Here is a 25,894-nt window from a genome sequence, read left to right as displayed (position 1 = left end):
TACTAATCATGTTGTTATTGGTTACAAAGGAAATCAGAATAACAGCCCACAATATTCTATATAATTGATGAAAGAAATCGTATATGAAAATCAACCCCCTCCTCCAAATACATTGCATTTCAGATGCCTTGCAGGTGGTCAGTCCTGAACTTCACCTTTCAAGCCTAAAATTGCTCCTGCCCTTTCCCATTGGAACATGCAAAACTTATGATTTCCAATTTGCAGTACATTAATGATGTATCCAACTAAGTTTTAACATTTATAAAGTCAATATACCTGTCCTAATTTATAGAAGTACAAATGTCCTGGACAGAACTGTCCAGTAGAAATTTCTGTGATGGAAATGTTCTGTACTACACTGTCCAATAGAATAGCCACTAGCCACATGGAGCTAATGAATCCTTCCAATGTGGCTAGTGGGACTAAGGAACTGAAGTTTTAATTGTGTTTAATTTTAATTTGGAGTTAAATACCCACATGTATTGGACTGATACTGGTCTAGTAGAGCCTTCAAACATTCAGAAAAGTGTTAGAAGTGGAAAGTTGATTATGGGCAACCTAGGAATCTTCAATGATCAACATTATATTTTAAAAACTCGGTCATTAATTCCTTCAGTATGACTTTTTCCAGAAGTTTCATATTTCAAAAAACTGAAATGCAAACTAACCAAATTCTTCAGGCTGCTCTTATGTGTGAATCATCTCGCAAAGAGGTGTAAGACTGATTTTATTGTCACCTCTGCCCCCTAGTCTACAGACAGAACTCAGTGATTAGATTCCTGTATTTATTTAGGTTATCCTTAAAAACATGGTATCCATACTACAAATAAATGACAGGAACTTTTCCACTAAATTATCCCAGACAGCACAAATGTTCTTTCCAAAAATGGAGACTGGAACCACAGCCCCCTCTCATTCCCTGTTACATCTGTTTATGCTTATAGAAGTGACATCTACTTTGTAGACAGAGAATACCATTTCTTGGGAAAGCACCCAGAATTTGGTGAGACTTGAAGAACAAAATTTCACTGTTCAAAATAAAAGATACATAGAATTGAGTAGCTACAAAGCCCCTTTGGAATTAAGCTAGAAAAAAAGTTTGCTCCCAGAGGATAGATTCTGTGTATAGACTTGCCAGAGTTCCTATCCAGCCATAATCATTGACTAGCTGATAAAGCAGTGGGTAAGTTGCAAAACTAAAACCTCAGTTTTCCTATCTGTAAGATACAGATAATAATAGTTCTGTTGCAGGAAGTTGTGTAAGTCTTTGAAATGGGCAAAAGATTACTGGTTGTCCTTTCAATGGAATGCGGATGTTATCTACAGCACTGTGGAGTTTGGTGGTTTTTCAGTTGCCTGCACCTTTGACTGCCTTTTCAAGGCTATTTGCTAATCTATAAGCTGTAGAAGTTAATGGTAATGTAAATGGTTCATATCTACAGAAATGTAAAATATTTTGCTCCTTAGAGACAGAATTGTTACTGCCTGTCAACAGATAATTCAAAACATTACGTTTTAGTGCCCTATACAATACTTACCAGTTTTGCCTCTATCCTGATTGTTCATAAAGGTCTGTTCTTCACATTCTCATTTGAATGTGTTGCAGTATCTTGTGGGATTCCTCCCTAATTAATGAATCAAATAACATTTTTGACACATCTTTTATATTTCTATGAGTCATTATTTTTTACCTTCTTGAAAAATTATGCCTTAAGAGTTTCTACTCCGTAGAGTTTTTAGGATTGGTTTAAAGGTCAACATTGACGGTCATGATCAGTTTTATATTTTGCAGTCTAAGGCTGTTATACTTCCAGTATTTTTGGGGGGGCGGGGGCAATAGAAAGGAGGAGGTACTGAGCATTTTTAGAAGTGGTGGTCTGAAAAACATCTTCTGATGAGAATGTCTGAAGACCTCATCCTTTTCCTTTTAGCAGTGGAGCCTTAAGGTCAAGGTGGGTGTTAGGTGGAGTGCAGTCGGTTGGTGGAGGCCACACGGGATCTGGGATCTGGGATCTGGGCCTAGGTGGACGCCTTGGGCCAGGAGAATGGCCCCGGGGGTTTAGATGCTCTGGGGTCATGGAGTTAACTGTAGATTTTGTGGGACCCCGGTTCCCGCTGAGTCAACACCCAAGCAGAAAGGAGGTCAGGCCCCAGAAGGAGAGGCCTTGCCCCAGGTCGGACAGGCCCCTCGCCCACCGCCAAAGGGGTGGAGCGGCCTCGCCGTGGGCCGGTGCTTTTCGCCCTCGGTTGGCCGCCAGAGGCTCCCTCTCTCTCTCCCTCTCCTGGGATTTTGCTGCCCGGCTCTCTCTCTTTCTCTCTCTCTCTCTCTCTCTCTGCGGCCCTAGAGTTAATCCCATCAGCCGAGGTGAGGCACCTGTTACCCCAGGCCTTCCTCGCCCCCGAGGCCTCTCCCCCATTACACCCTGACTCCCCGGCCACCAAACGGCCGGGCGCGGGTGACCGCACGTGGGCGAAGCCCCTTCCCCGGCCGGGACCCCACCGCCCCAGGCCCGCCCGAGTGTGCGGGAGCCTAGGGGCCCGGCCGCCGCCCGCCCGCAATGGCGTTGGGGAGCGCCGGGCGCCTCCCGAGGCAGCCCGCCGCGGGCAAAGCGCGCGTGGGGGCCGCCGCGCGAGTGGAAGCGGCCGCCCTCCGCGCTGCGTTGTGAGGAGCGGGTGGAGGGCACGGAGCGGGCGGCGCGGAGCCGAGCCGCGGCCACCGGGGGGCGGGGGGAACCTCGGAGGAGGGGGTGGGAGCCGCGGCCGCCTGACCCTCCCCGCCGGCGGCGGCTCCCGCTCGGGTAAGGGGGAGGCTGTGCGCGGGGCGAGGAGTTGGGGAGGGTGAAGATGAAGAGGAAAAACATTGGGATGTACAAAGGCTGAGTTGCAGGCTGGGGGTGGGGGTGGGTTGTGGTTGGGAGCGATAGGTTGAGGATCGGAGGCATTATCAGTGGGATCTATTGTTTCCTGGCACATTGGGAGGAAAAACAAAGGGATTTATGATCATTACCCTGTAATTTTTTTTTCCTTGTTCCTTTTTTATTTTTATGTGGCCAGGGAGCTCAGCTCTCCCCGTGCCACACTGGGATCCGCCTGGCAGCAGCCGGGAGCCGCAGCCAATGTGCTAGGACTTCAGGTGCTTCTTGGCACAAAGCTAGACTGCGACCTCCTACCGTAGCGCTTGGCGTCACCTGCTCTCCCGGCCCTGCCCCGGGGCCGAGGGATTGCGTCCCGAACCAGGCTTGGGAATCGGCCGCCTCTCAAGTTGGTGTTATTTATGTTTGTCTTTTGTGAGGGCAGGTTTTGAATCCTCCGGCGGCCCCATCTCCCCCGCCCCCGCCCCCTTGGGTTCGAATTGGCGGGGGAGGGAGTTAGGGGTGTGGGGGGGGGAGGGGAGGGCGTGTAAGCCTTAAGCAAATGTCAGGGTAGGAGATTGTCGATGCTTTGGGAGAAAAAAAAAAGACAAAAAAAAAAACCCAAACCAGGCACCACACTCTTAAAGCCTTTCTTGTTTGTCTGCATGGGCCATGCATGCGTGCTGGGCCAGGAGCCGAGTTTGGAGAAGATTTAAGTGAAAGTGTGTGCTCCTTCAGCCGATTGTGCGTGAGGGTGATAAGGCTTGGCCTAACATTAAAAACAAAAACAAAAACAAAATGAAAAATCTTTAGAACTACATTGTCTGCTCCTCAGAAGATTTTGAAGTATTTGATTGCTGGCCTATTGATACAAAATCCAGCTGTGGGCTCTAGGAGACCAGCAAGCCTGCATTGCATTGCATTTTGAGCTTGTAGTAAGTTAGAGGCCAAGTCGGAATAAACAAATCAGGGTTATGGAAAGGTTTCATGGTACATTTGCTTTCTGATCGTCACAGTCTCATGCATTTATTCCCATGATGTTCTACATCCCTCTCTATAATCAATAATATCCACCCTTAGGAAACTTCCAAATATTTGGTAGAACTAAGAGTGAAACGTATTGCCATTTAAGAACTTTCTTCTGCTTAGTTCTGTTTTAGTCTGAAATTGTACTAATGTTGCTTTGGGGATGCTGTAATGAGAATATTGGATCAGAAAGAGGCAAATAAGCCTCTATGGGTATGTGTTGGAATTTGTGAACATAGATTCCAAACTTTAATTGTACTTACACGGAAAGAATAAGTTCTACCTGATGTGGAGTCCCAAATCAAGTTCATTTTTCTGGACAGTTTTATTTCTTAAAGATATATGAACTGCTGGTTTCTTTAAAGGTCACTCACGAAAGCAACAAAAACTTGGGCTAAAGTATTGCTTTCAAGTGTACTTATTGTGTAACTTGTATGTGTGTATGTGTGTGATATTGGTTGAGATCTCCAAATTGTGTTTGAAACATTTTTATTGCCAAAGACCAATCAGAGTTATAACATTTAAATTCTTGGCTTCTAAATTCCCATTTCAATAAGTAATTTCCTGTGTTTGAAGCCACTTTGAAAAGTGTGTATTAGTTGATTGAACATAAATTCAAACAAGTAAATGAATTCAGAAATTCATTCTTTTCTATTACAGATGAACCTGTAGTCTTGCTTTGAAAAAGCCATTTTGTGTAACTCTTGACTGAATAATTTCCTATAACACCTGTTGGGAGGATCACTGACACAGTATGCCATTTGAAAGGTCTTTTCCTTGACCAAATACTGGTGATTAGAGAAGAGAGGTGTTCTGTTTTTTTTTGTTTTTGTTTTTGTTTTTTTGTTTTTGTTTTTTCCTGATCATTATGAACATTGGCTTTTCACCCTGAAGTCAAAATGTTGAAAACCGAGTCTTCAGGTGAACGAACCACTCTCAGAAGTGCCTCTCCTCACAGGAATGCATATAGAACTGAGTTCCAGGCACTGAAAAGTACCTTTGACAAACCCAAGTCAGATGGAGAACAAAAAGCAAAAGAAGGTGAGGGCTCTCAGCAGAGCAGGGGAAGGAAATATGGCTCCAATGTCAACAGAATTAAAAATCTGTTTATGCAGATGGGTATGGAACCCAATGAGAATGCTGCAGTCATTGCCAAAACAAGAGGGAAAGGTGGCCCTTCATCTCCTCAGAGAAGAATGAAGCCCAGAGAATTTCTGGAGAAAACAGATGGCTCAGTTGTTAAGTTGGAGTCCTCTGTTTCAGAACGAATTAGTAGATTTGACACAATGTATGATGGCCCTTCATATTCTAAGTTCACAGAAACTCGGAAGTTGTTTGAGAGAAGTATGCATGAATCAGGACAAAACAACCGGTATTCCCCAAAGAAAGAGAAAGCTATGGGGAGTGAACCTCAGGATGAATGGGGTGGTTCGAAGTCCAACAGAGGCAGTACTGATTCCCTGGACAGCCTTAGCTCCCGGACAGAGGCTGTCTCCCCAACTGTGAGTCAACTGAGTGCAGTATTTGAGAACACCGACTCCCCCAGTGCCATCGTTTCTGACAAAGCTGAAAACAATGAATACTCAGTGACTGGGCATTATCCCCTGAATTTACCATCTGTGACTGTTACAAATCTTGACACCTTTGGTCACCTTAAGGATTCTAATTCTTGGTCTCCTCCAAGAAAACACGGTGATGATGCAGAGAATGCTCAGAAGAGTATTACAACTCCAGGACCAAAAGTGGCTTCGAAAAGTACCTCTCTAGCTTCGATGCCTAGTGAAGAGATACAGCAGAGCCAGGAAGCCCAGGACTCCACATCTAACCAAGAGACTCCTGACAGAATAGACAAAGACATTCCTGAGGAACCTTGTGCTGAGAATAAGGCAATGCCCGAGTCTGACATCCCTTCACCACAAAATGAACCTTTAGAAGACCCTGAAGCTAATTTGGTTGGGAGTGAGGCAGCAATGCAACAGAAGAAAGAACTTGCAGGTGGTGGTTTTACCTCTGCTGATGTTTCTGGATCCAGTGGTGGGAAGGGAGTATCTGAAGATTCAAATAATTTTGAGAGTTCCCATGTTTACATGCATAGTGACTATAATGTGTATAGGGTAAGATCCAGGTATAATTCAGACTGGGGAGAGACAGGCACAGAACAGGATGAGCAGGAAGATAGTGATGAAAACAATTACTATCAACCTGACATGGAATACTCGGAAATCGTTGGATTGCCGGAAGAAGAGGATATTCCAGCAAATAGGAAAATTAAGTTTAGTAGTGCTCCAATTAAGGTAAGTATGTTTTCTCAGTTTGTTTTCAAAGTTTTTTCCACGTTTTCTTTGTAATTTGGCCTAACTGTATGCAGAATAGATTTTGACAACTGGAAGGAATTCAAGGTTGTTGATATACACAGGTTGTTCAGGTGATTTTAAGAGTTCGGAGTTTGAGAGCTATCAATCATATTTTCTAATGTGAGTTGCATAAACCAGTACTGAGTAATAGTAAAGTTGAAGAGTTTGGGGATTGTGAGATACATTCCAATGGATTAGAGTGAATAGAGTGAATAATAACACTGAAAACCAGGAGTGTTAGCTCGAAATAGAGTTACTTCTTTAACTAGTTTTACTTAAGATTACCCATAAATAATAACTCTAAACACTAGGTATAAGGTATAATGTACAGTGTACAATGGGAGAGTTATGGTAACCTTGAAATAATAATCTTTATTTCCTTGCTTAAAAAAATCTTAGTTATCCCTTAAGTGTAAGTGGATTGTGAGGAACATTGGAACTTTTTTTTTGTGCTGCTACTTGGTAGTGAGAGTTTGATTAATGAAAATATATTAGCGGACTTAAATACTTTAATGGAAAGCTATCTCTGTCAATAGCTTTGAGTTCAGAATTTGATCTGTAGCTTTAAAATGAAATTTTGGGAAAGGAAGTTAAGTTGATTTGTCATTCATGGATTTATTTTTACTTCTTAAAAACTGGATAAATACCATCTGAATTCAGATTCTCTATTCTAACGACTTCACTTAGTTAACATTTGGTATAGAAAAATAGCACATAATACATTAGCAGTGGGTGGGGAAAGTTATTAGCTGGTAATGGCAATAGGGGTAGGAGGTGGTTGGTTGAGTATCAGAATCTCCTGGAGTTCTTTTTAAAAGTGTGCTTGCCCACCGGCTCTGTCCTAAGATTCTGGCATGCTCTCCTAGGGAATCTGGAGGGTTGCAGTGGCAGAATTGTGTAGTTTGAAACCACTTCCTAGGGGCTTCTGGCTTATACACTGTGTATATATGATCGATTTGGAATTTAATATAGTATCTTTTAAAATTTTCTTCTCAAAATCTAAAATCACTATTATCATTTTCATCGTATGAAACCCCCATATAAGGCTGTGAGATAAATATTTTACATAGCAAAGAGAAATCTGATCTTGTTTTAATGATACAATACTATTTTGAAATGATCATCTATGAAATTATCTACAGGTGTTAGCCGGCAAACTTTCATTTCATAAGTGTAAGGCAAAAGTTCTGGATCAGAATGGGCCATGTCAAGTTACTGTGTTTAAAATAACTAGAGATGTGAGTCTAGTTTCTGAGTAAGGTAACTTTCTTTGTAGTGCTTTGCTACCTTCCTCATTCCATGCCCCTCACACCTCCCCCGCCCAATTCCAGGCACGCTCTTTAGTGAGCTTGTTCCAGGCCTGTTCATTGTGCTCCTAAGTTTCACCATTCATGTCCCTTTTGCAGCTCTCCTGTGAACATTATCTTTCTACCCTTAGGAAGAAAGCAATAAGATTAAATTGTTTCACATGAGCAAAGCAAGAATATCTGAAATGAACTCTTCAAGGAGTTCGTTAAAACCAATGACTGACTCCCTAGCAGCTTATGAAAATTTATCAAGTAAGACGCTACTCACTCAACCAAGTGGAGCACCAGCTTTGTATTTGAGTCCTGTACTGCCCAAAACATAACTGCACAATAATAGATTTAATGAATTTTACAGGATTTGTCATTGAAATGTGGTTATGCATATATGGTTAAACCAGGTTTTGGGGTATGATATTTTGAAATTCAAGTGATTCTTTTTTCTACTATTGCTTATTATAACAATAAGCATTTTGCTTTTTAATTTTCAAATAATAAAGATACTATGTATTTCATATAACAAAGAATGAAATCGAATACATACATTTAAGTTTAACACATTTCATCAAGAACATAGATCAAGCAAAAAGATTGTGAAACAGAAAGATAATGCCCTGCGTTTTAGTGGGCAGTTAACAGTACTATTTGGAGTGGATTAAGTTTGCAAACAGAGGAGTCTTTCTTTGCCTTTTATAATGAATAACACAATTACTTTCTTGTTGTTCCCATTGTTTAACATGTAAGTCGATTCACTTGGAATTTTGAAAACTACATTTCTACTGGACAGTGGTGGTGATGGTGTTTAGATTAATTACCAATTAAGAGTTTTGTCTCAGAAAGTGGTAATACTTAATTGAAGTCAGTAAATATTTATTGAAGGCTTATCATGTGTCTGTTTTCATGCTGTTAGCTTCAGGAGACAGAAACTTATACGATTACCTCTTTTCTCTGTGAGCTTGGAGAGTCAGTTCTTAAACACATGGTATTTAAACCCCGTGTAACAGTGTAAAAACTTGTGCTGAAACGTCTAATGTCCAGTGAGTAGTTTAACTGTCCTTGGCTATACTAGGTGGCATGGAGTAAACAGAATTCCGTAGGTCATTTGCAAGGGAAGATATTCGACCATTCCATATGTGTGTTTCTTTATTCTTTTCATGAAGTCTTATTTATGGAATGTGAAATTATGATTTCCAACCTAAACCATTTCCTTTGAAATTTAAATATAGTCCCTCTTTCAGAAACAATAGGGAGCACAGTCCTTATAGAAATGCTCTGTAGAACTTTGACATAGTTTTCATAATACTCTCATCTCATTCTTCAGTAGGGTAAATATTCTCAACACCTTTAGCCTTTTGTTTAGATCTTGTTTATCTTTGTATGTGTAATGATGTCCTCAGTTTCTATGTCGATTCTTCTATAGATGTTTTAAATAAATATTTTCCTTGATCTTAAATCTTGGTCTTAAATCTGGACTTAGAAAAACATCAAAATACGAGCTGATCTTTCCTGTGTAGCATATTCCTTATACATAATTGTTGATGACTTTTAGAAATGGTTGGGTTGTTTTTTCATGGCTAGGTTAATGTGTTTCATAGTGGGAAAGTAAAATTAATAACAGGAAATTTAAAATCCAACCTTGAGATGGGGAATGAAGAAGTGTTATGAACTATGCTAATTAGAGATGTAGAATTATGCCTTCATTCTCAGGACTGTCTCTAAACCAAGGGATTAAATTAATTAAATTTGTCTTTGATAAATCAAGGCTAGAAAGGATGACATTTTTTATTATTTTTCCTGTTAATTCAGAAAATTTACTGAGCCCTTACTATATGTCAGCAACAATGCAAATGTAATAGATACATGACATGACTGGAGCTGATCAAGTCAGAAACTGCTGGTAGGTGGGAAGTGGACGACCCAGTAGGGATGTGTCTTTGGCTATTCTGCTCAATTCTGCTCTTGGATGATCTTTCTAAAGTCACTACAGCTTTACTAAGGAAGTCATAACCCTTTTTCTGTTTGTGGTAGCCTTATGTCTTTTGGGTTGGGATTCTTGAAACGTAGTGCATCTGAAAGAGGGCGTTTTCTTAATTCCCAGCAAGAAGGAGATTGCAGGGTTCAAGTTGAGGGGCGTTCTGCTATACTTTTCTGAGTGTTTCCCCAAACTGTATGTATTGAGCTCTACAGAGCTGGGTGCAGAGGAGAATCTCCAAGGGCTAGCTTCCTTCTCTAAACCTTACGTGACAGATTTTGAGAATGGTTCCCTTAGCGTTTTCTCCCTCATTTGGGGCTCTGCGTTATCAGGGGGTACATGAGGTCTTTTATTCAGGTTGGTATTCACTGCATAGTTCTGAGATCCAAATTTCTGTCTCGGTGGAGCTTTTTCTTTCTGTCTTGCTCAGTGCTTCTTAAACTTAATATGCATATGAATCACCTGGGGATCTTTTAAAATGCAGATTTCTGATGCAGTAGGTGTTCTGTGGGCAGTTACCTTGATGGTTAGCCTCCAAGTATACTACCAGCTATTTTAAAGGTTATGGAATAGACAGGCTCAGCAACCAAATTAAAAGGCCTGAATCACATGATTTATCAAATCAGTTTAAAACACACAGCAGGAAGCAAGAGGAAAGCCCCAGGGTAAATTAATCCACTGACAGTGCAAACAAGGTTGGAAGGACCACACTGAGTTCTGAGTACACAATGTTCCTGTATCCTGCCCCTTTTTTCACATCAGCCTCTCCCACCAATGGTGTGATTATGAGGACCAAAGTTGATATTTGAGCAAGGACTCTACAGACTAAGGATACCCTGGGCTTGTGATACATACTTGCTCTAAGGAAGAGAGTGGGGACAAATACGGTGAGATACAGCTGTAGCTTTGCCAGTTTTCCTGCTGATGAGCTATGGGTTTTATTTGCATGTTTTGGGTAGGGAGCACCTTTGGGTTCAGGATGGGACCATACCGAGTGTTTGTGGTGGGCAGCTGAAATGGAGAAGACATAGCTGTCAGTCTAGAGAAGGCATGATGATAACTTCATATTTCCATCCCTTTTTATCTACAAGTAAAGCTCTTGTTTGTTCCATCATAGTTTCTATTTTGGAATGCCTTACAGGTTACTAACTTACTTATTTTTAACACGTCTTATGAATTTTGCCTTCCTCTTACAAGCTCTCACTATATTTAATTGGTCTTCTGAGTGTTGCCTCTTTCATAAGCAACTAGCTTGTGAGATAATCAAATATTATCACTTCTTATGAGTTTCTCAACCTTCATAACAAAATTTAATATTCTCAACAATTCTCAAATCATACAGCAAACTCACAAAACAGTAGGTCTGGGGTGAGATTTTGCGTTTCTGACAAGCTCTCAAGTTGGTGCTGATGGTTCTGGTCAACAGACTGCTCTTTGGAATATGATTTTGAAGTATAATCTCCTGGCTTCTGAAAGGGGCTGGTCCCAAAATGTTGGGAAAGCTCGTTTAACAAATCTGCTTTCCAGATGGGTCTGCTGTAGCTGCTTGTTTGCAATAATATTCTTTGAAGACCAAACAGGTGTAAACTTGTAAAGTGCATGAGGCTCTCTGTTTCTGGATATACTAAAGTGGATTATGATCCCTAAATTCATAAGGAGTTTGGGTCATTAAGAATCCTAGACTCTTTGTGTGGTCTAAGTTTTTAATTATAAAAAGACAGGAGGAGGAAGTTCTTGATAGACTCAGGAATTTCATTTCTCTCATTCTTTTGGAAGTCCGAGTTAATAAACTTCTTGAGAGAGTAAAAGAATTGTCATCTTCTTTAGCTTGCTTTTATTTGGATAACTTTGATGTCATAACTTTTAAATTGGACATTCTTTTAAAATTTGATATTTTGTAAGCTGTGGTTCATAACCAGATAAATATTTTTGAATGAACCCCTTTTATAATATCGAGTGTGTATACTAATACCTCTTTTTCATTGAACTTGGGTAATTTGTCATATAAAAAGGAATTCTTTTGTGTAATAAAATATTACAGACAGTTGCTGGCATTTATTTGTTGTAGACAGATTTGAAGTTTCTTGCTTTTTGTATCATTCATAATATTTTGTCTTCCTCTCTAAACTTTCTCACAAAGGACACTAGTTGTAGAGTTAATGGACTTTAAAGGTAAAAGGCTGAATTTGGGATTTGGGGGAAAATAACTTTACTATGTTATGCATACATTATTTACCTTATTAATCCAAGGTAATATGTCCCTCAGTAGTGATTTGATTTAAATCTGATCTGCATTCGTTTTTGGCTAACATGTTTGCCACTCAAAAGTAAAAAGGTTTTAGAATTTCTGTAGAAAAATACAACTCGATATAGGACATATTCTGTATCAACGAAACAAATATTACTATATTAAACTCTGAATATTATTTCTCAGTTTGTGTGCTGTTAGATAACATAACTTTAGATTTTTAATTTTTTTCCCATAATTTTCTAAGCCCTTTTTGGATCGAGTTCAGTTTTGTTCTTTTGCTTCCTTATATTCTACAGTTCTCATTTTGAATTGGAATACAACTTTTCAAATAATTCTTTATATTTTTTATTCGGAGTCACTTAAAAAAATTTCCCCTGGTTCTGATCTCCTCATCTTGGTTTATGACATAGCAACTTAAAGATGAAAAGTACTTAAAGGTAATCTAGTGTAATTTCCCACTCACTTCAGTTAGCCCATCACTGGCAGATTGCTGACAGATGATCATTCAGCCTCAGCTTGAATAATTCCACTACGGGGAGTTTATTATTTTGCAAGGTAAAAGGAAAGTTAGGAGGGACATGCTGTGTGTGAGAGTGCACACGCGTGTGCACGTGCTTATTTTCATTTGTTTTTAAATTTGCAATTTTTTATTGAGATAAAATTCAAATACCATAAAATTTACCATTTTAAAGTATACAGTTCAGTGGTTCTCAGTATATTCACAGTGTTGTATATCTGTCACTATTATCTAATTCTAGAACATTTCCATCACCCTAGAAAGAATCCCTGTGCCTGCCAGCAGTCACTCCCAATTCTGCTTCCTCCCGCATCCTCTGGCAAACAGTAGTCTACTTTCTGTCTCTGTGGATTTGCCTCTTCTGGACATTTCCTAGAAATGGAATCAGGGGCATGCTTTCTAAAAGGAATGTAGTATGAAAAAGAGTATGACTTGGGATATATTAAAATTTAAGATACTGTGAGGACGACAGATTATAGGAAAGTCTAGAGAACAAGGGCAAAAGAGTTTTCTGCATGGTGACATGGTCTAAAAATTAAAGGACAAGATGTGGTAGCAACAAATGCTGTCTGCCCTTTTATGTAATGTCATAGAGAGTAAGAAGATAAGAAGCTGAGGAGACAGCAGGGTTCAGGAAGGGATGAGGGTACATATTTGTAAACTGAGGAAGAATATGTAGCAAAGGGGACGGTTGAAGTAATTCCCATTTCTGGGACACTGCACTTCTCTTCATGTAATCTGAAGTTATGCTAATGAAGCCTACGTGTTTGCTTCAGCAGAGCGTGTCTTTAGAGGCACAAATAGTGCAAATGCAGATTTCCGTCTATACACTGGTCTTTCACAGCATCTAGGGACCCTTGTCTTTTCCTAATGATCTGATGCTTATTTCCATCCTACTGCTCTTATGTTGTTGCTTTCATGATTCTGTTACTAGAATTGTTCATGGACAAACTTCTCTCTTTATTTTTAAAATTCTCCTCCTTCAACATTTCAGTATAGATTTCATATGCCATACTTGCTATTATCTGTAATATAACGATCTATGAGATGAGTGATTTTGGGCAGGCATTTATTTAGTTTATTGCATATTGTCTACTTAAGCATATTATATATCTTACTATTATTATTAACTGAATGAAAGTAACAGCAAGAATTACTTGATATTTTGTAGACTTGGACAGATCTGCCTCTTGAGGCCTTGGTTTTCTTATTTGTAATTGAGGCTGTCTTACTTGTACTTCATTGCTAAGACCCTTTCTCAGCTTTAACATCTGATTCTCTGATTATCTCTTAAAACATATTTGTATAGTACCGTTATTATAAATATTTGTGTTATTATTTCGAAGGGAAAAGTTTGGCCATCTTTTGTTGAAACATCCAAATGAAGAATTTATATTAAATCGCTCTTGAAAATATTATTTATCCTATAGATTATAGTACAAATTTTAAAGTTATTAAAATGTTACATGTAAGGGAGTACCTTTTTATAGTGTGGCTCTGAGCCATTTGACTTTTGAAAGTATCGTTTGAACTATATATTAAAACACCCTGCTAAGGAACCTAAGAATAAAGGAAGAAATGTTTTGTAATACAGTTGCTGACATATTAATTGCTTCACTCACTTTTGTTCTGGAAATAGCTTTACAGCATAGTTCAGCATGATGGAGATATTGATAATTTTTTTTTTGCACAATTCCTAATTTTTTAGCCTAACTTGCTCTCTATCTCATGCACTTATCCTTACAAAAAGGACAGCGAACTAGGCAGAGTATAAAGATATCTGGAAATTTAATGTTGTAGGAAAAGGAAAGTTTTGTTCTTTGCTTATTTAATCTATTTCAGAGGTATTTTTAAAACGTGTTTGTAGAGTTAAATCCATTCCTTATATGTTTATGTATAAGGAAAGGGGTTTTAGATGAAATGGCTCATAGACATGTTAGTCTCCTCTTTTTAAAGTCAGATAATGAGTATTGTTCTGGGGAATACTCATCTTCCAAATTATTTTCTGTACCAGCTGAAATCCAGTGGGCTCGACTGGGACACGTCATCATTGGCAAGGGTCAAAAAGATAAGAGTCATGACTATGGAGGCTTCTTTCCAGTAGAAACGGGTAAGAGGCTTCAAAATAGGCATTTGGTGTTTTTCCCTTGGTACTTTTGGAGTGGCATGGCCCTGAGAAACTGAGTGACTCTGTGCCTCGAGTCTGTCATTCTACAATGAGGTGCAACCTTTCTCTTTCATCCACTTCAGATCTCGCCTCCAAAAACTACTTTTTACTTCTGCATTTCTTTCAAAAGCACGTCAGGACAGAGCTTCGTGGACGGTACATTTATAGTATTGGAAAACTTGTCTAACCCCGAGTACCAGGATTTTAAATAGTACTTAAGTCAGAGGTGTACCTGTTCAGGCTTTTGAATGATTTTTCTAACACTGTAAGGGACCTCAGTAGACGAGAGAGAAAAACAACTTTATTGGTTGGTGTTTAATATCCACTTGTGAGTCAGTGCTGTATTGATGGGTTCTTTTACTAAGCACTTGTTTCAGGTAAAATGGATGTACAAAGTTGTTACAAAGGAAGGAAAAAATATAAATTCACACTTTTTATTATGAATCAACTGATACAAGTATTTTCTTCTTAAACCATTCCTTGGGGGAAAGGCAAACTTTATTGTAGGGTGTTTCACTATCATCTTGTGCACCAATACATAAAACATACTTATTTTTAGAAGTTTATTCTGTAGGTAGAATAATAAAGGGCAGTAAATTAAGTTGTGCATCAGTTATTATATTACATGCTATGCCCAAAGCACCCATTTCCTCTTAGAAATTTTAATACTGAGCACTGAATAGTCAAAGAAACAAGCACACATACAAACCTTATGAAAAATAAAAGCTGAACCAGAAATGAAAATCCATGATATAATTGGGAATGCAGAATATAAGAATGATACTAATCATTCTTTGATGAGGTCTTTATGGACTTTTGCTATCTGTGCATGACACTAAATTAACATTAAAAGGGAATTATCCTTATATACAGTATTTTGTTCAGTATCTAAAATTACTTATTATTTATTTAGGATAGGTCGCTAAAACAAAATTATTGGCTAAAATATTTTAAAGACCTTGAATACATACTGACTGAATTATTATTCAAAACGATTGTGTTAGTTTATAATTAGCATTGCATTGGAATGGTTTTCTCACAATCCCTTTACCAGTACTTAGTGTTATTTATATACTTTATATATTTATATACTTTGTATATTATTTATATACTTTATAGTTTTCAATTTGGTAGGTAAAAAATGTCTCATAATTTCCATGTAGTATGTTGATTTATTGGTGAGTTTGAATGTTTTCATGTGTTTACATGCCTTTTTTGGGTATGAGTTCTGAATGTTGTTTATTGCCTTTTTTGTTATTGATTGTTAGTAGTAAGGAGTTTATCAAAGTGTCATTTGTCTTGATAGAAAGTTAAAAGTACTCACATATCCAGTAATAGGGCTGTAGTTAAACTCATGATGATATACACATACAGTGTGATAGGATGGAGCTGTTACAAAATTTTTAAAGATGAGAAATACTTCATAGTATAATATGGGGTAAAGACTGGTTAGATACTTAGTATGCATTTTTATTGTGATTCTGGTAATTTCTGGATGGAGAGAATAAAGGTGATGTTTCAATAAATTATTTATATTTTTCTAGATTTACTAAATTTTCTACAATGGACATATGTTACCGCTTTAATTATATTAAAATGATGATGAGATCACAATTGGAATGGTCGGCAATAGCAACTTACGAAATTGATAAAAACATATTTTAATATACTATTCAAAATTATAATAATTAATTTTTAATGCAGTTTTCTTTGGAGGTTATTGTAACAGAAAAAAAATGTGGTTGAAGAGTACAAATTTATGGAATACTGAAAAAAGTGTTAGTTTAAGAAAGTGGGTGAACTTTTGGCAGTTGAATTCATTAAGTGCACACTTTTTAATCCTTGGTAAATTTGATTCCATGTTTGTGGCTAAGCTTCTAAGTATTATGGGGGTAGACCTTCCAATGTATTTTAAATTATGATAACTTTTGCATATGTGTTGAAGTTTATTTCCTTGAGTTTCTTGTGTATGTGTGATATCCTAATGTGTTATTTAAAATATGCTTTTAAAAATGGACATATATTCTGGATTTGAAGTGAAAAATAATCTTAATGAGTAGTCTTACTAAAATTAATAAATAGTTGTTTAAAGAAAGCATAGCAATTCTCTCACATGAGAGTGTCTTTCTTTTTGATCTGTTAAATGACTGAGCGTAAACAGGCTTTTTCTCTCAGAAGTTGAGAGAGTAGTCAAGTTTAGTATCTTGCCTATATGTCTGTAATCCTATGAAAACACTAGCATATACCCAGTTAAAAACAGGATTTTGAGTTCTAGACCTCCACAGTGTCCTTTTGAATGTGTTTCCTGTTCCAAAACACCAGCCAATATGTAGTTTCCTGTTGTTCTTCTTAACAAAACTTTTAGCTGAGAAGAGAATCATTTGATGTATGATTAGACTATATGGTAGTATATAATATTTTTAGTTATAGTCAAAGGGTCAGTTCCTCTCATGCATTGGGTAGTGTTCCCCCTTTGAAATGCTTTGGTAGATAATGCTGGAAATTATAAATGATAAAAAAATATTTTTGTTGGGTGGCAGAGTTTTCTGAAATTGGAAATTTAAAGTACTGCTTCTGGCCTAATTAGATCAACTGATAATTCAAATCTTGCAGTTTTAAGCAATTTGGCATTTCATAAGCTCTGGTGAAGTCCTAATTAAATTACTGTAGTATATAATCTGGTGCTACATTATCACTTTTCATTAGGTATACTTAAACGTTACTATAACATTATATGGCTACTAAATTTTATTTGTATTTTATTTAATACTGAGTTTATAATAGTAATACTTAGATGTTTGTATATCATTGTAAGGATTAATTAGAGGAAAAAAGTCAATATTATTATCCACCCATCTGAGTTTGACATACTTGTGTTTTTCCATTGGAGACTATGATGCTTATGGAATTTTTATATTGTTGATTCCTTTTCTGAATAATGAGTTCTGTGACTCATATGTTTAAGGAACTAGAGAGCTCTCAGATTGCTCCATTTGCAGATGTAGCAGTCAGAAGTTTTAGTTTGAGGTTACTTGGTTTTGGCTCTTAATGTCTTGTGAAATTCTTACCCTTAATTTAGAAAGGAACCATTGACTAAGTAGAGTTGATCCATATCACTGGAGGATTATAGAAATAAACTACAAACATTGATATGAAATACTTTTGAAGGTATCTTTTTTCCATGTCTTGTATTTAATGTTTAGGTAATATATTAGTCAGTGTTCTCCAGAGAAACAGACTAACAGGGGCTGTGTTTGTGTGTGTGTGTGTGTGTGTGTGTGTGTGTGTGTGTGTGTAACCTGTCTGTCTGTCTGTCTGTCTGTCTGTCTATCTATCTATCTATCTATCTATCTATCTATCTATCTGTACATATATGGAGAGAGAAATATTGATTGATTGATTGATTTAAGGAATTGGCTCACATGATAATGGAGGCTGGCAAGTCCAAGATCTGCAGGTTGGCCTGGTAGGATGTAGACCCAGGGAAGAGCTGGTGTTGTATTTTAAGTCCAAATGTTGTCAAGCTGGAGCCCCAGGGAAAGACCCAGGTTGGAGACTCAAGGTTCAAGTCCAAAGGCTGCCTGGTGGAGAACTCCTTTTTGCTCAGGGGAAGTCAGTCTTTTTTTCTATTCAGGCCATCATCTGATTGGATGAGGCCCTCTCTCATTATGGAGGGCAATCTGCTTTACTCAGAGTCACCCAATTTATATGTTAATCTCATTCAAAAACACTAAGACAGAAACATCAAAATAATGTTTGGCCAGGTAGCGGGACCTAGCCATGTTGACACATAAAATTAACCGTCACAGTCAGGGTTTCTTATTTGGTTGTGCCCTATGAAGCTGTTTCAGGGAAAAACTCAATCTCCCCGCCCCCATGTCAATTCCCCCCAGAAGAACAGGGGCTGTTCTTTGGCCTTTGTCTTAGAAAACTTGCTGAAGTGATTCTCCCCCTTGGGGCATTATGCAGTCGTAGTAGTATGAAGATCACATGGTTTGAAATCAGACCTGGATTCACATCCTGCTGACATAAGATCTTCTTAAGAAAGTTTGTATACACTTGGAAGGCAGAGACTTTTATCTGTTTCATGGTTTTGTCTCCAGGATGGTCACATTGCCTGGAACATAGTAGGCACACAGTTATTGTTAGTAACCTTTGATGTCTGTCCCCCATGCTCCTTCCCCTTTCCTATTCTCTCACCCCCCCCCCCCCTTCTGAAGGCCCTAACTGGGATAATAGTGATAATATTTGTACATGTATAATGATTGTATAATTTATTTATAGGTAAAAATCCTTCAAGTTAGCAGTTATAAATGAAGGCTGAGTGATTCCATTATAGATTGTAATCTTTTCTGGTCCCTGCTCTGGCTTGCTGCTGAAGCTGTTGTGTTCCTTTTTATTTGGGAAATCTCAATCTATTGCCCTGTAAAGTAATGACAGTTTATAAGTAACCAGAAGCAGTCATTAAAGTATGGTTGCATGAGATATGGCTGTGAGGGTGGAAGAGGATAGTATTCATTTTGCCTTAACTTTATTTCTGCTTTGAGTGATCGCCCAAGCTTGTAATTAGTTGCAAGAAAATATAAAAATTGAGGTTCCATATGAAAGTTGTAAAGCTCCTTATTTAGAAATTGCAGTAATTTGCCATAACTTTGGTAACTTGAATACGTGAGTATATCTGTATTCTTACAGGAAAATTATTGAAAATTTAATTAAAGAAGGCCATTGAATTATTTCTTACTGTTTAGTCTCATACCACCTTGTATTTCCTGACCTGTTTACTAAAATGTGGTTTCTTTTGTTGTTTTGAGTCATTAGAGCAGAATTACTTTTTGGATCATTCTGCCCCCACCCCTTTGATTTTGATTTTAGAAAATTTTTTTGTTTTAATTCCAGAGTTAAGTTATAATTTTGTAATTATTATGGTAGTCACTTGTCTCATTCTCTAATCATGCTTTTGCTACATATGACTTTGGTTTATCCAGAAAACAGTTTCCCATTTTTCTCGGTGACTTATAAGTAATTAGTAATAAACTTCATGGGAATAAATAATCTGAGGTCTTGAAATCATGTTTTTTTGTCTCTGTGTTTCTTCCATGAATTACATTATCTGGAGGCTGTCTGACAGTTATTAGAATGAAATATGAAATGGCTTTGCATGTTCATATAAATTTGTTTATGTACATAATGTATATCATTTTCCCCAGCAGAAATAGCTTTTAATGTCACTTTAAGGAAGAGAATTGCTAAGCTGTTTTCTACACTTTTCTTTTTAAATAAAAACACAATAACTTCTTTGAGTTATATACATTTCTGAAGATGCAAAGTGTTCCATAAAAAAAATCACCTTTTCGTGTTAATGATGTTGATAAGAATACATAACAATATGAAAGTTCATCATATTATTTGAATAAAATGAGCTAGTATGTCAAATGTGATGTTATTACTGTTGATATTTTTTTGTTTTGAGATTAGTATGATTATAACATTCTATAATTACTGTGTGGGAAGTAATCAAGGCTGATAAATCACTTATTATTTGGGTGTTTATAAATAACTGGTTATGCTTCAGCTATTTAGAGACCATTGTCTTCTCAATTGATTGATGACAGTCAACAGACATTATTGAATATACTTAATATGTGTTGAGCTTTGTTCTCTGCTGTGTGGGTATTAAGCTAAATAAGACAAGCCCTTCCTCTTCAAGAAATTTATAGTCTTGTGCAGGAGATAGAAAGAGAAGAAAACATTTATGGGACAGTGTGATAAGTATTGTGATATAGGTATATACAGAAGGTGGCCCTACAGAATTTATTGCAAACTGTGGCTCTTTTCAGAATAAAAAGAGGTGAAAGATAATTACACATATTTGAGAAGTTAGATAGTCTGAGTGTGAATATGTGTTTTATTTATTATTTTTGATAGGAGCATAGATCATTGCTTAGTTGTCTTTGTATCGCACAATGTCCAGGATGACCATATAGTTTATTTTCCAAAAGGGACAGTTTTTGATAGTGAAAGAAATGTTATTAATACTCAGGTTGGGACAACAGGTGTAATCTAGCAGTGACCCAGGGCAGCCAGTACGCATGGTCACCTACATGTAACAGGGTGCAGACATGCTCTTTAGCAGAGGTGTCTGTCTTCACTGAGAAGAGGGGAATCATCACAGAGGGCTTTCTCAGATGAAGTGATACTTAAATCCTTAAAGATGGATAAGAATTAGGTAGAAATTTGAGACATTCTAAGTTGAGGGAAAAGCATGTTTGAGGTAACTACAAATAAATCGGAACAGCTGGAGGAACAGTAGGGTGTGTGTGTGTGTGTGTGTGTGTGTGTGTGTGTGTGTGTAGTGTAAGAATGTAGGCAGGTAGTATTTCAAGGAAGAATTTGTATACTAAGGGGTTGGAAATTAAATGCAAACTATGAGGAATCACTGAAGAACCTTAAGGGCTAGATGACCTCATCATTTTGCTGTAGTTCCTCAGTCCTGTGTGTTGGTGGTTATGGAAGGTTGGAGGAAATCCATTGGTTCTCTATTCTTTCTCTTTCATTCTCTGTTCTTTCAAGAAGCTTTCAGCCAACTTGTAGTTAATCATCTTACTGGGTTAACTGATATATTCCTTTGGCTGGATAAACATACTAACCGATGTCTGTCTTCATGATTCTGGCTACAGACTGTGCTTCAGTTCACCCTCGCTAAGCTGAGCTGTAGGCTAACCAGAGGTTGGTTATGTACTTTTTTAAACATGTTTTTGCTCACATTATTTATCTTTCCACATGTGTATTTAATTGTATAGTATGTAAATTGATGAAATAAGAGTGTCAAAAGAAAGATTTTTTTTCTATAAAAATGTAATTAAATGTTTGTAAAGATCTGATAAAGCGGTCACTTAAAAATCTTGCTATTGAATTAAATGAGGATGATATGGATGAATAAAACGATTTGAACAAATATCTAAGATTTACTATTCTACCTACGTTGATACAGACCTGATAAAAAGTCTGCATCAGTTTTAATTAATTCTCACTTTAACTGCCTTTTTCAATTAGCTGACAAATTCTTAGTCTAAATTGCATTTGGAAAGAACTCATCTCATAAAAAGTGTCTGCTCTGAGGTAGGCACTAATTTATGCAAATTAGCTAAATTGCGTATTAGGACATGCCCTCTCTCAGGGAGCCTATATTCCGGTGGGAGGGATGGACGCATAAGTCAACAGTTACAATGCAGTGAGAGAAGCACTGTGATAGAGGTGTGCATGGGACATAATGAGTGCAGAGAAAGGGCACGTGGCTTCTGGAGGCCAATTAAGGGAAGCTTCTGGGAGGCGGTAAAATCCGCCAAAAACTTTGAAAGTTTAGTGTTTGCAGAGAATGGGGCAGGTGTGCAAAGTAGCGGAAAGGCACAGAAGAGAGAAAAACATGCCATCTTTTGCAGATCTTAAAGTAGTTTAAAATTGTTGGGACACAGTGAGGCAAGAGCAGGTCAGGAAGGTTCCTTTGTGCTAGACTTAGTAGTTTGTATGCTTTTCTGAAAATTTACCAGTCATTGGAAGGGATTTCGAGCAAGGAAAGGCATGGTTGGATTTGTATATTAGAAAGACCACTCTGATGGAGAGTGGAAAATGGATTGAAGAGACAGGTGTGGAGGTGGGGAGTGTGGTGGGTATGCAGCAGTCCAAATGAACAGGGTACAACTGATGAATGTTTGTAAGAATGGGAGTCAAGACAGCAAAGGGCAAACTGGGGCAAGATAAGAGGTGCTGATTTTCATAAAATTTACTTTTCGGTCCAAAAATCATATGCTCCTATTGCTTACTCATCTATGTATTTCTCCTTCCCAGCAAAGGACCTTGCCTAGTCCTTGGTTTACAACAGGAACTCAGCAAATGAGAGATAGTGAAAGAATTAGCTGGACATAATGGGAGTTGATTGTCTTTGAGCCAACATTTGTAAAATAGAATGGGTGGACCCATGGGGGCCTTGGAGTGAAGGCTTTGGATCTGAGAATTGGATCCAGGTATCTATACTATGGGCTACTGTGAGGGGACGAAAGACTGGAATAAGGGGGTGAGATCTGAGGAAAGTATTTGGAGGCACCATGGTGGGGCAGGCCTGTTTTGGAGGAATAGAGTTTGAGAAATAGTGCTTTGGAGAAAATTCTAAAAGAGGAGAAGATTAGAAAGATTTAAAGAAGTACAAAGGTTTAACTAACAACCTTGCTGGTGGGTTGGTAGCTGAAGAAAGGAACTCTGAGTAATTCTGAGGAAAGCCGGTGGTATTTATGGATTGAGATTGGGGGAAGAGCACTTTTAACCAGGGAAGGTAGAAGAGGTACAGAGATTTAAAGCTATTGACTAGTATTTATTTTCTGATAAAGTAGATTAGTACTACTGGACCATTTAAAAAGTGTAATAGTAACTCAGGGCTGTGGACACAGTTGGTGGCAGATTTGGAATCAGAGTTCAGGGCCTAAGAGAACCCGTGAGTGCCATGCTTGTCTTGCATGCTGAGTCCAAATGGTTAATATATCTATCCACAATAGATGGGTGTGCAGATTGCTGGTACCTTCTGTAGAATTACTTTATACATAGTCAGCTAGAAGTTTTTCTTTTTTTCCTTTGCTGATTTTTCTAGATGTATTTTGCCCTCTGATACGACGGATCTGTAATGATCTTAAACAAAGGCACCAGAGTGATATACATGAATGTTATTCTAAATCAGCAGTAGACCAAAATAGTATTTCTTTCAATATTATTTTACATTGCAAAAATAAGTACTCATCAGTAGGATGTTGTATTTATTTTGTTTTCTGAAGGCTTGGGGAGCTTCAGATGGTATTCTGGTAACTTCTAATTTATGACCCAGTTGATTTTAAGCAATCGCCTTTTGACAGGTCATTGTAAATTAAAATCTTTTTCCTATTGACTTAATATCACAGAGTGAGATTTTGTTCTTGGAAACAGATGTCACCTCATAAAAATACTAAAATTAGTCATGAAAGTGAATAAAGAGAACATACAATGAACGTTTATGCAAATATTAGGTATACTAACCAACACAATAATAATGTTAATGTTTCTTTTAGGGGATTTTCTGCATGAATTAAGCTGACTGTGGGTTCTTAAAATACCGATTCTATGTGTAAGAATGTGTGCCTCTAAAAGTATTTGGATGGGAGTGGCTGTTTGCATGGCTGTTTCTTCTTCAGTGAATTTTTGCTACTGCATCTATGCTGACCTGGCTTTTGGCATTTACTTCCCTAGAGGTAGGTATTGGGCTGGGCATTAGCCAGTTTTAAAGACAAGTTTAGTTTTATTTGCTGTCATATAAGGTAAGCTGGCAAAATGCCTGCGCTTGAATCTTTCTGTTTCAGGGGTGGCTAGAAATAGATCTACTTAGTATTGACCATCTTTAGAAAGAATAGATCATTTTAATATTATTTTAAAACAAATCAGTATTTACCAGCTGAAAGGTGCTTTGGAATTTGTGCTGTTATATTTTGCTTTATGATTTTGTAAATTGTGTCAAAAAGATCGAATTGGTACCAACTCCCTACTTGAATTCTCTAAAATGAAAGTGTTAGATTAGATGATCTTCATATCTAGAAGTCTCTTGTGGATGTAAAATTGCAAGTTTTTATTGTATAATTCTTAAATTGCTACATGACTAGTCAGACCCCTTACTTTTGTGAATGTTATTTTGAAGTGTGAATTTAGTATTTTCTAAGTTTATTAGAATTGAGGCGAAGTTTTAGAGAGGTAATTCTGGAAGTTAAATTTAAGCCTACGTTAAAATTGAGAGAATATGTATTCATAGCATTTGACCTTGGAACTATAGGTAGGAGTGATTGAGAAGAACGGAAAGGGGGATGGTGGAACGCTCTGTGACAGTTCATGAATTAAATTAACCACCTACTCTACCAGTAATAATTATGATACATCGTTTTTTTTTTTATGCTGCTCTTCATTTACTAAGATGGAGACGGAGATTCCAATCTACTTGGGCATATGCTTTGTCAGGAAGGGTTTTGATTCATCTCCATTCTACCATCTGATTTCCTGTGTGACTGGTACCACGTAACTGTGAAACAGATGGTTAGGAGTGCAGTGCATATCTGTAGAACAGCACTGTGTGATGAAATATGTGACTACATGATTAAGAGTCAAAAAAGAATTAACATTGACTATAAAACACACACACACACACACACTGCCCTTGGCTATATATGTACACCCACATCGCTATGCACATATATGCGTATAGAAATTTCAGGGCTTTAATTATTAAGAACAGTTATATTATCAAACTACAAAGCTGAAAGAAATTCTCTGGGAACATAGTTTGCCATGATTCCACTAGAAATATGCACATTTACAAGCAGTTAACAGACAAATATATTATGGTTCAGTTTTTAACTACAGGCCGCTCCCTCTCTGAAAAGACAGAAATACAAGTTGAAGTTAAAATATTCTGAACTATTTGAATAATTGCCACAGAAGCATGTAAAATATCAAAATACTTAAGTCTTCACTGAATTTAGGGACAGACAGGCAGAGAGATCATAATAGAATAGAAGTGGGAGTCATTCTCCTCCCCTCTCACAAATATATTGGAGACAGTTCCACTGTGGTTATGCCATGTGTCTGTATCTGAAAATCGGTGTGAGCGGGTCCTCTCATCTGCAGAAATTGGATGAGCTGAAGAGAGGCATGATAGGGCAAAGCAGTGAGGTATTGTGAAATTCGGATGCTCACAGGCCCCAGGTAAAGTCACCTGAGTACATTTTACTTTAATCATTTTGTCTCTCTTCTGTAACCACCTGGGATTTATTTACAATTGAAGGAATTTTCATAACCACTTGAACACTTCACAGTAGTAGAATAACAAGAAACAGTCTTGATTCCAGAGTTAAAACAATAGTCGCTGTAGGTTCTTGAGTATAGTATGCTACCCATTACCAATGGATCAACAATCAGATAATATTTGAGAACTCCAAGAAATTCATCTGTGCTCCATCTTACATAATTCTCTTCTAACGTTCCTTTTGTGACCCTGCTTCAACCAACTAATCTACATGACTGTGAGCTCCTTAAGGGAAAGAGAGCTCTATGACTTTGTAATTTTTATGTCCCCACTGCCTATGGCACAAATTAGGTGGTCATTAATTAATTGTGAATGAATGCAACTTTATAGGCATCTACCCATAATTTAGTTATGTGAGCGTATGTCCTGATTTCAAGAGCTCTTCGGCATTAATTTGAGTAATGAAGCCTATGAATTACAAGTCTGTGGCAATAAGTGGTTTGGTTTCATACAGAACTATATGACTCTCATTTAAACTGTTTTTAAGGCAAAAATTGGAGAAATAAAAAAATTTTTCTATCTGACTTTTGAGGAGATGAAGATATTCAAGTATCTTCCCTGAAGAACCAGACCATTACATGAGT

At 37.6% G+C, this 25,894-nt stretch overlaps 1 protein-coding gene across 9 annotated transcripts in view; it reads left to right on the top strand.

Moving 5' to 3' along the window:
* Positions 1–2,292: 2,292 nt before the first annotated feature.
* The window catches only part of PPP1R9A (protein phosphatase 1 regulatory subunit 9A), a 266,446-nt gene continuing 242,844 nt past the window's right edge, over positions 2,293–25,894 (top strand). For 2 of the 9 annotated variants that reach the window (XM_081080108.1, XM_081080104.1), the window contains exons 1-3: positions 2,344–2,365; positions 3,055–3,261; positions 4,539–6,172. In XM_081080108.1, coding sequence (XP_080936234.1) covers positions 4,778–6,172 — 1,395 coding nt within the window. In that variant the 5' untranslated portion in view covers positions 2,344–2,365; positions 3,055–3,261; positions 4,539–4,777. Of the gene's footprint in view, positions 2,366–2,719; positions 2,799–2,818; positions 3,262–4,538; positions 6,173–25,894 lie in introns of those variants that run through there. The other 7 variants (XM_081080107.1, XM_081080100.1, XM_081080103.1 and 4 more) reach the window with 6 other exon arrangements.

Source organism: Rhinolophus hipposideros (genome assembly GCF_964194185.1).
Source record: "Rhinolophus hipposideros genome assembly, chromosome: 18".
NCBI classification, from domain to species: Eukaryota; Metazoa; Chordata; class Mammalia; order Chiroptera; family Rhinolophidae; genus Rhinolophus; species Rhinolophus hipposideros.
This window is presented reverse-complemented; position numbering and strand designations above follow the sequence as displayed.